The sequence below is a fragment of the Boleophthalmus pectinirostris genome, unplaced genomic scaffold (assembly GCF_026225935.1).
Source record: "Boleophthalmus pectinirostris isolate CB_2022bp ecotype Guang Dong unplaced genomic scaffold, ASM2622593v1 HiC_scaffold_4, whole genome shotgun sequence".
Taxonomy (NCBI): Eukaryota; Metazoa; Chordata; class Actinopteri; order Gobiiformes; family Gobiidae; genus Boleophthalmus; species Boleophthalmus pectinirostris.
Genome location: NW_026571353.1, coordinates 36,974,309 through 36,987,279, shown reverse-complemented (window position 1 = coordinate 36,987,279; position 12,971 = coordinate 36,974,309). Strand labels below are relative to the sequence as shown.

At 41.8% G+C, this 12,971-nt stretch overlaps 1 protein-coding gene across 1 annotated transcript in view; it reads left to right on the top strand.

Moving 5' to 3' along the window:
- The first annotated feature begins 434 nt into the window (after positions 1–434).
- Positions 435–12,971, top strand: part of stpg2 (sperm-tail PG-rich repeat containing 2) — a 174,628-nt gene continuing 162,091 nt past the window's right edge. The window contains exons 1-4 of the mRNA XM_055161963.1: positions 435–636; positions 1,869–1,975; positions 2,623–2,775; positions 11,591–11,749. Of these exons, the coding sequence (XP_055017938.1) occupies positions 531–636; positions 1,869–1,975; positions 2,623–2,775; positions 11,591–11,749 (525 nt within the window). The 5' untranslated portion in view covers positions 435–530. The remainder of the gene's footprint in view (positions 637–1,868; positions 1,976–2,622; positions 2,776–11,590; positions 11,750–12,971) is intronic.

Below are 12,971 nucleotides of genomic sequence, written 5' to 3'. Positions count from 1 at the left end.
AAGATACACTATGATAGTTTTGTTTGGTATAACGATCAAAATAAATACATAAATGGTATTTGACATGTTTAATACGTCATAATTAAATAGCATAATTAGTCAGAGTAGGTTTATTAATAAACATTGTACAGTATTTACATATTTATTTACACAAAGCTTATCCTGGTCCACAGGCTTTAATATTCACAAAATATATTCCTGCTATAAGCAAACCCAGCACGATACTGTTCGTTATGGGGGTTTGTGGTGTCGTTTTTATGTGTTTAGAGGCTAAATCTCTTGTTATTTCAGTTGTGAACCAGTAAAATAAACATTTAAGAGAGAAATGCAGGACTCAGGAGGAGCGTAACGTGAAGAACCGCACTTGGTTTCCAGGCAACGACGCACACGACTTGAGGCGCTGAAGAGGGAGAGTTTTTTTTTCTTCTCGGGGCTAAACTTTCATTGAAACAGAACTCATTGCAGTTTAATACCGTAAAATACCGTATTATTGTTTTAATATTTAGCACGTGCGTGGGCCTGACGGTGAAATGTACTCACGAGCTCCACGAGTGACTTTTGTGACGCGCAGCAGCACGTCTCCTGCTGTTGGCCCTGGGACCTACGACGTCTCACAGTTTCACTTTCCAATGTCAGGTAAGAACATGTTTGTACGGTTTATTCATTATTCTTTTATTTTATTTTTTGTAAATATCTTGGTTTGTTCACATCAAACTTGAAGAACTGTGTATTTCCTGTTTGACGCTTTTATTCTGAATGTTACTTCCGTCTTGTTCCTCCCAAGAAAAATTGTAAAATCAGCTAAATATAAAATAAATGGTCTCATTTTTATACAGCGCTTTTCCACCTTCAAGACACTCAAGACGCTTTACAACAAATAACCACTCACACATTCACACACACACTCACACCCCAGACCACACCAGCAGACACTAGGGGGAAGTGGGTTAAGTGTCTTGCCCAACGACACAACGACAGCATTCATTTGTGGGAGCTGGAATCGCACCACCAACCTGTGGGTCAGTGGATCTGAGTGCTCAACCAATGACATTTATGTTTATGAGCGGGATTCAAACCATCAAACTTCAAATCATTGGACAAACACTCAACCAACTGAGCTACTCTTGCCTTATATAACAAATATTTATGAAAATTAAAAGTTTCTGGTCAGGCAAAACTGTGTCAGAAATTCCTTGGAGACAAGAACGTGACGACATCAGGTCAAGTTGCAGGTTAGATCTGTGACGATCCCTCACCCACAGCTTTTCAAGGCATCTTTGAGCAATAAAATAATAATGCTTCATGGCCATACTGGCTTGTCAAAGCCTGATCCCGTCAGATCTCAGAAGCTCAGCAGGGCCGGGTCTGGTTAGGACTTGGATGAGAGACACTGGGAAAATCAGGTGCCACAGGAGGCGCCAGCCATAAAAACTGTCATTGTGTCCTTAGGCAAGACACTTCACCCACATTCTAGTCTAGTATGAAACTGGTGTGCGTGAGTGATGGTGGTGGTCAGAGGGACCGATGGCAGCCGTGCTTCTGTCAGTCTGCCTCAGGACAGCTGTGGCTACAATAGTAGTTTACCATCACTGGATGTGGAGAAAAAGAATAATGAATCTATAAATGCTGTGTAAAGCATCTTTGTGACATATGTCTGTGGTCCAGGAACATTCCAGGCAAAGCCATAACATCTCCATGGAGAGAAGAAGGGTCAAGTTCTCCACCAGAAAAGTTACACAGTGCACCTTTAAATTCAGCATCCTAATGTGTTAATGAGATCTTGGCCCGTCACTCTACTGTTACTGCTTACATGTGCACTGGTATAACTGCTGCTGTCACATATTGATCAGATGTTGTTGTGTGTTCAGACGGCTTCGCTCCGTTCCTGTCCATGACCAGCAGAGAGACTCCAGCCCCACAGCCCGACAGTCTGAGCCTCCCCGGGCCCGGACAGTACGACTACTCCCCCGTGAAGGTACCACCACATCACAGGCCTGTACTGCACTCTGCTTTGTTGACAAATATCTTAGAGGGAAAATCACAAATGTATAACCACAATGATAAAAAAATACTCATTCTTTAGAGAGTAGAATGTGATTTTCAACATTAAACGGTAGTTTTTTCTTTTCTATTCCCATGTGGTCTTATATCCGTGTAATCCCTCAGTGGTCCATGGGCGTTACACTAGTCTATGTGCTCTTATACTTGTTCTGATACAGCTCAAGATCATTCGAAAACTATTCACAAAAGGTTCATTTCTGTCCTGTGAAAGTGACTTTTTTACAGGGTTCCCACTCTTTTTCACTGACAAAATTTCTAAACTTTTCCATGACTTTTTTTATGACCTAAAGTGAATTTTCCATGACTTTACGGCACCTACATGTGTAGAACTGATCAGACTTTTAGGTCTAAATATGAAATATTGATTCCATGATTTCTTTTTCAACTCAGATTGCTTATTTGTTTTATACTTTCATTTCAGAGCAATGACACAATAAACTGAATCATTTTCAGTCAAAAACAGGAAAAAGTGGTTCTAAAACTTTTGACCGGTGGTGTAAATCCTCCACTCTCATGTGTGTCTTGTCTGAACCCTCCCCGCCTCCTCTCGTCTCTCCTCAGGTGAACATCCACGGAGGCAGAAGTTTGCAGAACCGCTCTGAGCGTTTTGTGGAGCCGGCGTCTGACGTGCCCGGTCCAGGCTCGTACCAGGTCGTACCCGTCCTGGGGCAGAGGAGGAGCGAGGGGCGGAGCAAACAGTCACCGCGCAAAGGGGTCAGAGTCTAACCATCTATCTGTACTTGTGTAGTGTCCACTTGGTTTTAACATGATGTAGGAAAGAGAGCAGCGTGTGACTCTAGCCCTGGGGTTTCAAAATAGCCGCCCGTTCAAGTCAGTGGGCCGAGCTCGATGGTGCATGATTCCAGATTCGCCTTTAGCCCAGTGAAGTTCTTCCGGTGGCTCTGCGCTGATTGAGCATGTGCAGTTGTGCTCTTTTCTCCCGTGGACATATGACAAAGCATGCGAGCGCACACACGGAGCATGGGTTTGTGTATCACGTGATCGCTTTGACCAATCAGCCGAAGCCGAAGCCGGAGCTAATGATTATAAAGCGTTTTTTAAGACAACTAAAGGATTTTGAGCTGAGAAAAAGTTTACAATCTAAAAATAGGTAAAAATCGCCATAAAATCCAACATTTTTGAAAGTTGTAGGTGTAGGTACGTCAACTGGGGGCACCTACAAGCAGCAACACTCTATCCACTTATTTTAATAGATCCTTGGTGTGACTACATAATAAACCCTCTTGCCGTCATGTTCCAAATCTAGAATAGGAAGTGTTCATGGGGGCGCTTCCGGCTCCATCAACTCTGTTTCCAATCGACTTTACATTGGAAAATTGTTATTATTGTCACCCCTCTCTCTGTAACTGCAGCTGTGAGACTTGACATTTCGGTCTTAAAGTGTTCGTATTAACATGATCCTGGTGCTTTTATTTTGCTACTTTATACACTTAAATAAATTCCTACTCTTATTATGGAGCCTCGTGAGCTTCATTTGACTGGAGATAAAAACTATGGGTGACGTCACACTCCCTTAGCCCACTTCTTTATAGTAGTAGTAGTAGTTTATTTGGTCATTTTGCAGCATTACAAAACAAAACAAAACAAAACATAGACTATAACCCCATAGATCATGATCGAAAGGGTTTAGGCTGAAGTAAAACATACTTACAATGCCTAAAACTATTAAACAAGCACAGAATTCCAAGAAAGAAAACAGCGTATGAACAACAAGTTAACATATACAATTTCAGTTATGACTTACTGTAAATATAAGTGTAATTAATTCATTCCAGAGCTCTATATCTTTCAAAACATAACGATTTATACTCTTTTTTTTTTTTTAAATGCTTCTACAGTCTGTGCTCGTGAAAACAACAGGAAAAACATGATCTCGGACAGAGAATTATAATACGTCATCATTTTAACAAACAAGTAATATTTATTTTGGTATTTGGGGAAATCAGTTCTACCAAAAAGTAAATCTGTTGTACTCAAAAAGACAAAACATCCGAGGTTTAAGAACCTGTAAAAGGCCCATGTTACGCTTTTCTCTGATCTATGTTCTAATGTTGTTTCTTCATCACAAACACACCTGGAGACCTTGTGTTTTGTTTCATTCACACGTCTTCAGTCCAATCAAACTTTATTTGTAGAGCACATTTAACAAACAAGACAGTTTCCAAAATGCTTTACGTAGCAGTGTAAAACATTTAACTCTAAAATGTCAGCAGAATTATGTTCCAGACAAAAGGAACTAATAGAATCAATAGATAAATTAATAATAGTAAAGCCAATAAATAAAGGTTGTACTAACACACTAGACACACATTTATTACACAAACCCTGCATATTTCTTCTCTCAAACGGAAAACACTATGTTCCACCTCGTGATGTCATGTGGTAATACAGGAAGTGCTCCACTGTGTTTTTAAACTCCACACACTTTCACTAGAATCACTTGGATAATTTCAGCCCTGGAAATGCCAAACTCTACTGAACTAAAGGTAAAAGGAGCCGTTAACTTAACTCTTAACTACCACTACATGACATCACAAGGTGGAACGGAGCATTCTGAGCTTTGGAGATGTAGACAGACTAAACAAAACACAACTCCAGGTTTGTTTTTGATGAGGTAACAGTATTATAACATGACTTAAAGCCCACAAGAGTCAAGTTTGTGTGGGTAGTGCCTAACCCCTATTGAAAACTACTCATATTAAAGTGCGTATGACAGATTTTTGTGATTCTCTAATTGATTCTTAATTGATAATTGATGCTCTAAATCAGGGGTCTCCAACCTGTAGCTCCATCTCCTTCCAAGTAGCTCACCCAGGGATTTCTGAATTATACCTATTGCACTGAATAACTCAAATTTGATTGATTAAATGCATATCTTCTTTGTAAACGTATAATTTCGATGCCTAATTTTGTGAGCTGAAAACTGGATCATGGGTTTTTATGTTTTATAGACGTCTAACTGTACCTCATTTTCAGCTTATCGTGGCTTTTATATTTACAAAATTTCTGGCGACCACAAAAAACTAGTATCTCTCTGGCATTTTCGTTTTGCAAAATGTAGCTCACAGTAGGAGAAAGGTTGGAGACACCTGCCTTAGATGAAGAAAAGTTGAAAATTTTTTGAAAACTGCAGTAAGTAGCGCGTTCTATCCGAAACTTATCAACATTTTACACTTAAGAAACATGATTTTTAAACATAATTTCAACAATTTAATTTTTGTATTTGTCACATAATAATTTCTGTGTACATTAGAGGAGTTTTTCTTGGTAACCGTTATGAATTCTCTCGTTTGATGTCACAATTTCCAACTAGAATGTCAAATTTTAGCCCAAAAAAATTCCCAAATTGAGAAAACAAATTTGAATATTTTTTGCAAAAATGTTAAATCTATTTTTTTTACTTAAAGGTTGTATGGAGGATTTTTTTTTTTTTTTGTTTGTTTCAAGTTGTCAATGATAGATTATAGAGGTGCAGTAGCCTTGTAATTATGATGACCAAAAAAAAGAGAATAAAAATTCATCAACTCTGGACGTGGTGGGGCTAAACATTTGCCAATAGATAACGACACTGCCTCGTTATCTGTGAGCTGACAGGCTGTCAATCAAACTCCCTACGTTTCTAGTGTAACTGACTTGCCTGCGCCGCCGGTACGTGGTTTACGTACGACTGTCACGCAGTCCACAGACGCAAGACGCACAGACGCTGTTTACTCCACCAACGCAACAGTTCTTAGCGGCTTTTTTTTTGACCTATATCTTCCTCGCAGTTCGCACAAAGTTTGTTGCAATGGCGACAAGAATCCAGGAGCAGTTAGCCCCAAAAGAAAGTCCGTTTTTGAGGTCGCTGAAAGAAGAAGACAAGGGGAAAAGCAGCGAAGCCAAACTAAGGTGATTCTTGGAGATTCATTCCAGCGATGGCGCGACTGAAGCAGACGCAGGGTCTAAAGACTGACGCACTGGTCCACAAATTACTCCTGGACAGGAAACTTCTGCTTATTATGAAAACGTACTTTATTTCCAAGAGCGAGACAAACGTTTTTCAGGACACGAAAGCGATATCCTATGTCTGAAAACGTAATTTTCAAGGCAAAGAAAGAGTCCACTTGCTGCTGCGTGTTGTAGCTAGTTCATTCGCACTGAATCTCCACGCACTCTTCTCTGCTCCCCTTTCCTGCTCCTCTCCCCGCTGCCCGATCCGCTCTTCCCCCTGCTCCTCACTTCTCCGGGCACGGAATCTCCGCGCACCGCTCCCCTCTCCTCTCCCTGCTCCCTGCTCCGCTCTTCTCCCTGCTCCTCACTTCTCGTCCGCGAACGAAATGTCCGCACACCCCTCCTCCCCCCGCTGCTCACTTCTCCGTCTTGCCTAACCAACACTGTAGTTAGTTGTTTACAAGTCATGTGCAGCACCGGCTGTAAACAAACCTGTTTCTGGCGTAAAGAGGAGGCGGGAGGAGGCGTTTCTACGTAGGGAGCTGTAGGGGAGGGGGGGTGGTTTCACGCATGCGCAACATTTGAAAAAGGACAAACAGTCGCTGGATTTCTCGTTCCTTGGAAAATCCTCTATACAACCTTTAACTACCACTACATGACATCACAAGGTGGAACGGAGCATTCTGAGCTCTGGAGATGTAGACAGACTAAACAAAACACAACTCCAGGTTTGTTTTTGATGAGGTAACAGTATTATAACATGACTTAAAGCCCACAAGAGTCAAGTTTGTGTGGGTAGTGCCTAACCCCTATTGAAAACTACTCATATTAAAGTGCGTATGACAGATTTTTGTGATTCTCTAATTGATTCTTAATTGATAATTGATGCTCTAAATCAGGGGTCTCCAACCTGTAGCTCCATCTCCTTCCAAGTAGCTCGCCCAGGGATTTCTGAATTATACCTATTGCACTGAATAACTAAAATTTGATTGATTAAATGCATATCTTCTTTGTAAACGTATAATTTCGATGCCTAATTTTGTGCGCTGAAAACTGGATCATGGGCTTTTATGTTTTATAGACGTCTAACTGTACCTCATTTTCAGCTTATCGTGGCTTTTATATTTACAAAATTTCTGGCGACCACAAAAAACTAGTAGCTCTCTGGCATTTTCGTTTTGCAAAATGTAGCTCACAGTAGGAGAAAGGTTGGAGACACCTGCCCTAGATGAAGAAAAGTTGAAAATTTTTTTGAAAACTGCAGTAAGTAGCGCGCTCTATCCGAAACGTATCAACATTTTACACTTAAGAAACATGATTTTTAAACATAATTTCAACGATTTGATTTTTGTATTTGTCACATAATAATTTCTGTGTACATTAGAGGAGTTTTTCTTGGTAACCGTTATGAATTCTCTCGTTTGATGTCACAATTTCCAACTAGAATGTCAAATTTTAGCCCAAAAAATTCCCAAATTGAGAAAACAAATTTGAATATTTTTTGCAAAAATGTTAAATCTATTTTTTTTACTTAAAGGTTGTATGGAGGATTTTTTTTTTTTTTTGTTGTTTCAAATTGTCAATGATAGATTATAGAGGTGCAGTAGCCTTGTAATTATGATGACCAAAAAAAAGAGAATAAAAATTCATCAACTCTGGACGTGGTGGGGCTAAACATTTGCCAATAGATAACGACACTGCCTCGTTATCTGTGAGCTGACAGGCTGTCAATCAATCTCCCTACGTTTCTAGCGTAACTGACTTGCCTGCGCCGCCGGTACGTGGTTTACGTACGACTGTCACGCAGTCCACAGACGCAAGACGCACAGACGCTGTTTACTCCACCAACGCAACAGTTCTTAGCGGCTTTTTTTGACCTATATCTTCCTCGCAGTTCACACAAAGTTTGTTTGCAATGGCGACAAGAATCCAGGAGCAGTTCGCCGCAAAAGAAAGTCCGTTTTTGAGGTCGCTGAAAGAAGAAGACAAGGGGAAAAGCAGCGAAGCCAAACTAAGGTGATTCTTGAAGATTCATTCCAGCGATGGCGCGACTGAAGCAGACGAAGGGTCTAAAGACTGACGCACTGGTCGCCAAATTACTCCTGGACAGGAACTTCTGCTTATTATGAAAACGTACTTTATTTCCAAGAGCTAGAGACAAATGTTTTTCAGGACACGAAAGCGATATCCTATGTCTGAAAACGTAATTTTCAAGGCAAAGAAAGAGTCCGCTTGCTGCTGCGTGTTGTAGCTAGTTCATTCGCACTGAATCTCCACACACCTTCTCTGCTCCCCTTTCCTGCTCCTGTCCCCGCTGCCCGATCCACTCTTCCCCCTGCTCCTCACTTCTCCGGGCACGGAATCTCCGCGCACCGCTCCCCTCTCCTCTCTCTCTCTCTCTCTCTCTCCTCTCTCTCCTCTCTCTCTGCTCCGCTCTTCTCCCTGCTCCTCACTTCTCGTCCGCGAACGAAATGTCCGCACACCCGCTCCCCCCGCTCCTCACTTCTCCGTCTTGCCTAACCAACACTGTAGTTAGTTGTTTACAAGTCATGTGCAGCACCGGCTGTAAACAAACCTGTTTCTGGCGTAAGGAGGAGGAGGGAGGAGGCGTTTCTACGTAGGAGCTGTAGGGGAGGGGGGGTGGTTTCACGCATGCGCAACATTTGAAAAAGGACAAACAGTCGCTGGATTTCTCGTTCCTTGGAAAATCCTCTATACAACCTTTAAAAGCAGAAGGAAGCCTAACCATTGTACCCAAATAAAAAATGTAAATATCAGGACATGTAAACGTTTTCTCACACAAAACAAGAAAGTATTTATTGTGTGTCCTGTCATAAGTTTGATCCTCTGCTCTCGGCGCTAAAAACAAAATCAAAAATCAAAACATCTCAACATCAAACCTGTGAATCTGCATATGGAAGGTGTTTAAATCCCTCCCGCAGTCACATTTCACACCCATAAATAAAACTTTCTCGAACCCGCCTCAGTAAACAAGAGCCGTGAGTTTAAGAATAGCCTCTTTTTTCAGTCCTTCGTGTTCGAGTCACACGTGTCGGAGCGCGGGCTGAGCTGTGTGTGTGTGTGTGTGTGTGTGTGTGTGTGTGTGGAGTCGGGCTCGGTAATGAGGATCTGAGCCTCCTTCTGTGTGTGGCTTCAACACCATCTGTTTATTAAAGAATGTTACAGAAATATGTGGGCTTCAAGAATCACAACACGAGCGCGAAGACGAGCCCGGGCCCGCCTCCAAAAGTGTGATTTTTATTATTAGAAAGCGCATAAGGCACAAAGCTAAAGGGAAAACAGCAGAGGAAAACAGATTCCGCCGAGGTCTGCGATCAAGTGTTAAGATTATAGTGAGAAGAAACGTCACATTTTTAAAAGCATTTACAACTGTTGACACCGTGACCAAAAACAGCGAAATGTACAGTGTCATCTTTATTTATTTGGTGAAAAATAAAAGCACTAAATAACTAGACAAAAATAAAAGCACTGAAAACATGGACAAAAAAAAAAAACATGCATGCTGTGAGCGGGCTTGCATCTCCACAAACCTGACACGTGGCTGCTTGTTTCCATGGAAATGTTGTTCCTTTGGCTGTAATATTGCACAGTGTGGCAACTTCAAATTTCCAATATGTTCCAAAGTATGGTTTTAACTTTGTATTTCCATAGAATGATGCAGGTGACTTGTCATCTCCAGAAAATGACATACTGTAGCTTTAATTTAACATCTAAAATGGTTTTCTTAATTAAATTGTGACCTGAATTATCACTTAAACCAATAATCTTGACATTCCTGCTGTCAGAACAGAAGTTAAAATGTCCTAATATTTTCGAGTGTCGAGCAGGTCTAATAGAATCCCTCCCTGTTCTCTTCTGTCACTGAGTGTGTTTACATGTGCTTGAGTGTCCCAGTTATGAATCCTGATCCCGTCAGATCTCAGAAGCTCTAAGCAGAGCCGGACCTGGTTGGTACTTGGATGGGAGACCACTGGGAATTCCAGGTGCCACAGGGGGGCGCCAGTGGCAAAAACTGTCGTCGTGTCCTTAGGCAAGACACTTCACCCACATTGCCTAGTATGAAAGTGGTGTGTGCGTGAGTGATGGTGGTTGGAGGTAATGGTGCAGATTGGCAGCCTCGCTTCTGTCAGTCTGCCTCAGGGCAGCTGTGGCTACAGTAGTATCTTATCACCACTGAGTGTGGAATGAATGAATAATGAACTGTAAAGTGCTTCGGGTATTTTGAAAGGCGCTATATAAATACTTTCAGTATTCTGAATATGCCAGTATCCCGGTGATGAGAAACCAGGAGACTGTCACAGGGTTTTTCAGAGAGGATCCAGGACACTGTTAGTCCAGGCTGGTGCCACCTAATGCCTCTGCTCAATTTCATTTCTCTCCAGCAACTAGGTCAGGAATCAGAATACACTAGATGGTTTGTAAGAACCCCGGAAGTGTGAGTCCAGGTAGCAGCCAATCAGCAAAGAGCCATACATTCTGTGTTGGCAACGATTCCCGAGATCGAGGATTTAAAGCCGGAACAAAGAGAATGTTTGGTGAATTTTATCAAGGGGAAAGACGTTATTGTCCTTCTTCCTACAGGATTTGGGAAAAGCTTAATATACCAGTTAGCCCCGTTAGCGGCGCATTACATATGTCACGACCAAATAGCAGTGATTGATTAATTAAAAAGTACCCGCCTACTGTCGAGCAAACAAATCCTAACACTGCGAGGTCAGACAGTTTGCACGAAGTGAAACCAGCTGATGAATCAGGCTAGGGCACTGTGGCCTGTAGACGCAGTATCCTGATTTCTCAAACTGGAGCTGCACTGAACATGTGCAAACTCAAGTAACAAAAACGGCAGAAGCAGTCACTTTCCCAAAATGACTTAAACTCCTAACAGGACGTTTTAAGTAATAATGTTTTATACTTATGAACAAAATAAAGCAGTTTACTGTGCAATACCTTTTGACACCAGGCTCACTGGTAGTGGTTTGTGTGTTGAACTAAACTCAAACTGTATGATTTTGTTGTATTTTTCAACGGTTAAAAATGAAGTTACTGAAGTTGTGACACAGCTCCACAATCTCATGTCCTTACTTGAATGTATGTCTTATTTTTTGTTGTTAGAAACCCATCTAAATATCCAGGATACTCTGATAGTGCATATACACAGAGACTTGAGTATCCTAGTTTCTGAGCGCGCATAGAAACAACAAATCCAGAATACTGTCATAACCGGGATAAATCTCATAACCGGAATACTGTTGCGCATGTACAGTAAACGCACTCACTGTGGGGTTTGTGAATGTTAAGTGACGTCACGCCTCTCACGATAATTGACTTATTAAACGACTTACTGTTCACATACATGTTCGATTATTTTTAGGGGTCAGTATTTATCGCGAGGACTTTCCCTTTCTTCTAGTACTAATCGGTATAACTATTTAGCATCTATATTTTGATCAGCAATGCATCATACTTCAAAATACTGTATGTTCTGGTGACGTCAGTATAAATAACATAATAGATAATGACAGATCCTCACTGCTGTTTCCCTGTGTTGTTCCTGCAGACTAAGACTCTGAGCGTCTCTGGGCTCCCTGACGTTCCCTCCATCCCGTCTCCGGGTCAGGCCTTTGGGTACGAGGAGGACGGAGAGGGGGGTCTCCTCCGGCAGCACCCCCCTCCACGAGACAGAACCCTGGGGCCCGCCTACTACAACACCCTGGAGGTAACATCAACATGCACAGTGTTCTCGAGTGTTAAAGCGCTCATGACACGTTTTCATATTTTTCTGTGGGAAATATTTATCCTAGTTTGTTTGTTCATATTTTCATAGGTTTTAAAACGTCTTCCTACTCCTTTTGAGCTTCATGGACTCCGTAGCTTATTACTGTTCGTCATATTTTATCTCTTTTTTTATAATAATTATTGGGAACTGAATGTATCATCTTGCGATTTTTACCTGTTGCTCAAATACATTTTTTTTGTTTGGTTTGTGTTGACTCGAAGCTACTGCTAAGTTTTCTTGAAACATAAAATCTCAGGTTAAAATCTGGACAAGAACCGAGATGCTGTTAGCCTGATTCATCAGCCGGTTTCATTTCGTGGAAACCTTGCAGCATTAGGATTCGTTGGCTCTATGGTAGGCGAGTACTTTTTTATTTAACCAATCGCTGCTATTTGGTCGTGATGTATGTAATCCTGTAGGAAGAAGGACAATAACGTCTTTCCTTTGATAAAATTCAACATTCTCTTTGTTCCGTCTTTAAATCCTCGATCTCAGGAATCGTTGCCAACACAGAATGTCTGTCTTCGTCTATATCCATCTCAACTCTTTGTTTACTGTTGTGCTGTTCCACAAAAAGGGACCCAGACAGGCGCTTGAGTTTGATGTCATGACTTCACAGCTCTTCACTGATTGGCCGGTGTGCGGTCTACAACTTCTGGGGTTCTTGCAAACAGTTTCGTGTATTCTGATTCCTGACCTAGTCGCTGGAGAGAAATGAAATTGAGTGGAGGCACTAGGTGGCTCCAGCCCGACTAAGATGCTGTGGCCCCATAACAAAATCAGGCGAGGACAAAAACAGCAACATTCAAAGCCTTGTTCTGGGGTATTTATTTTAAAATGATCTAAATACTGCTGTTGTCAGTGTACGTGGATTGTGGATTGTGTGCTGCGGGAGCACGTGGTGTGAATGAGGATCTGTTTGAAAATGGTTGTAATGAAATGTACGTGTTGAAATGTACGTGTTGAAATGTGTGTGTGGGTGCCAGCAGAGCGGTGGCAGGACGAGGAGAGAGAGAGACAGCGGTGGCAGCAGTCGGCGTTTAAAGCTCCAGGAGCTCACTGGGCCCGAGTGACTCCTGGTCACCTCCTGCCACTGAACCTCAGGGCAAAAAACACAAGTGATGAGGCCAACAGGGACTATAACTATGGTAAAGACTTTTGT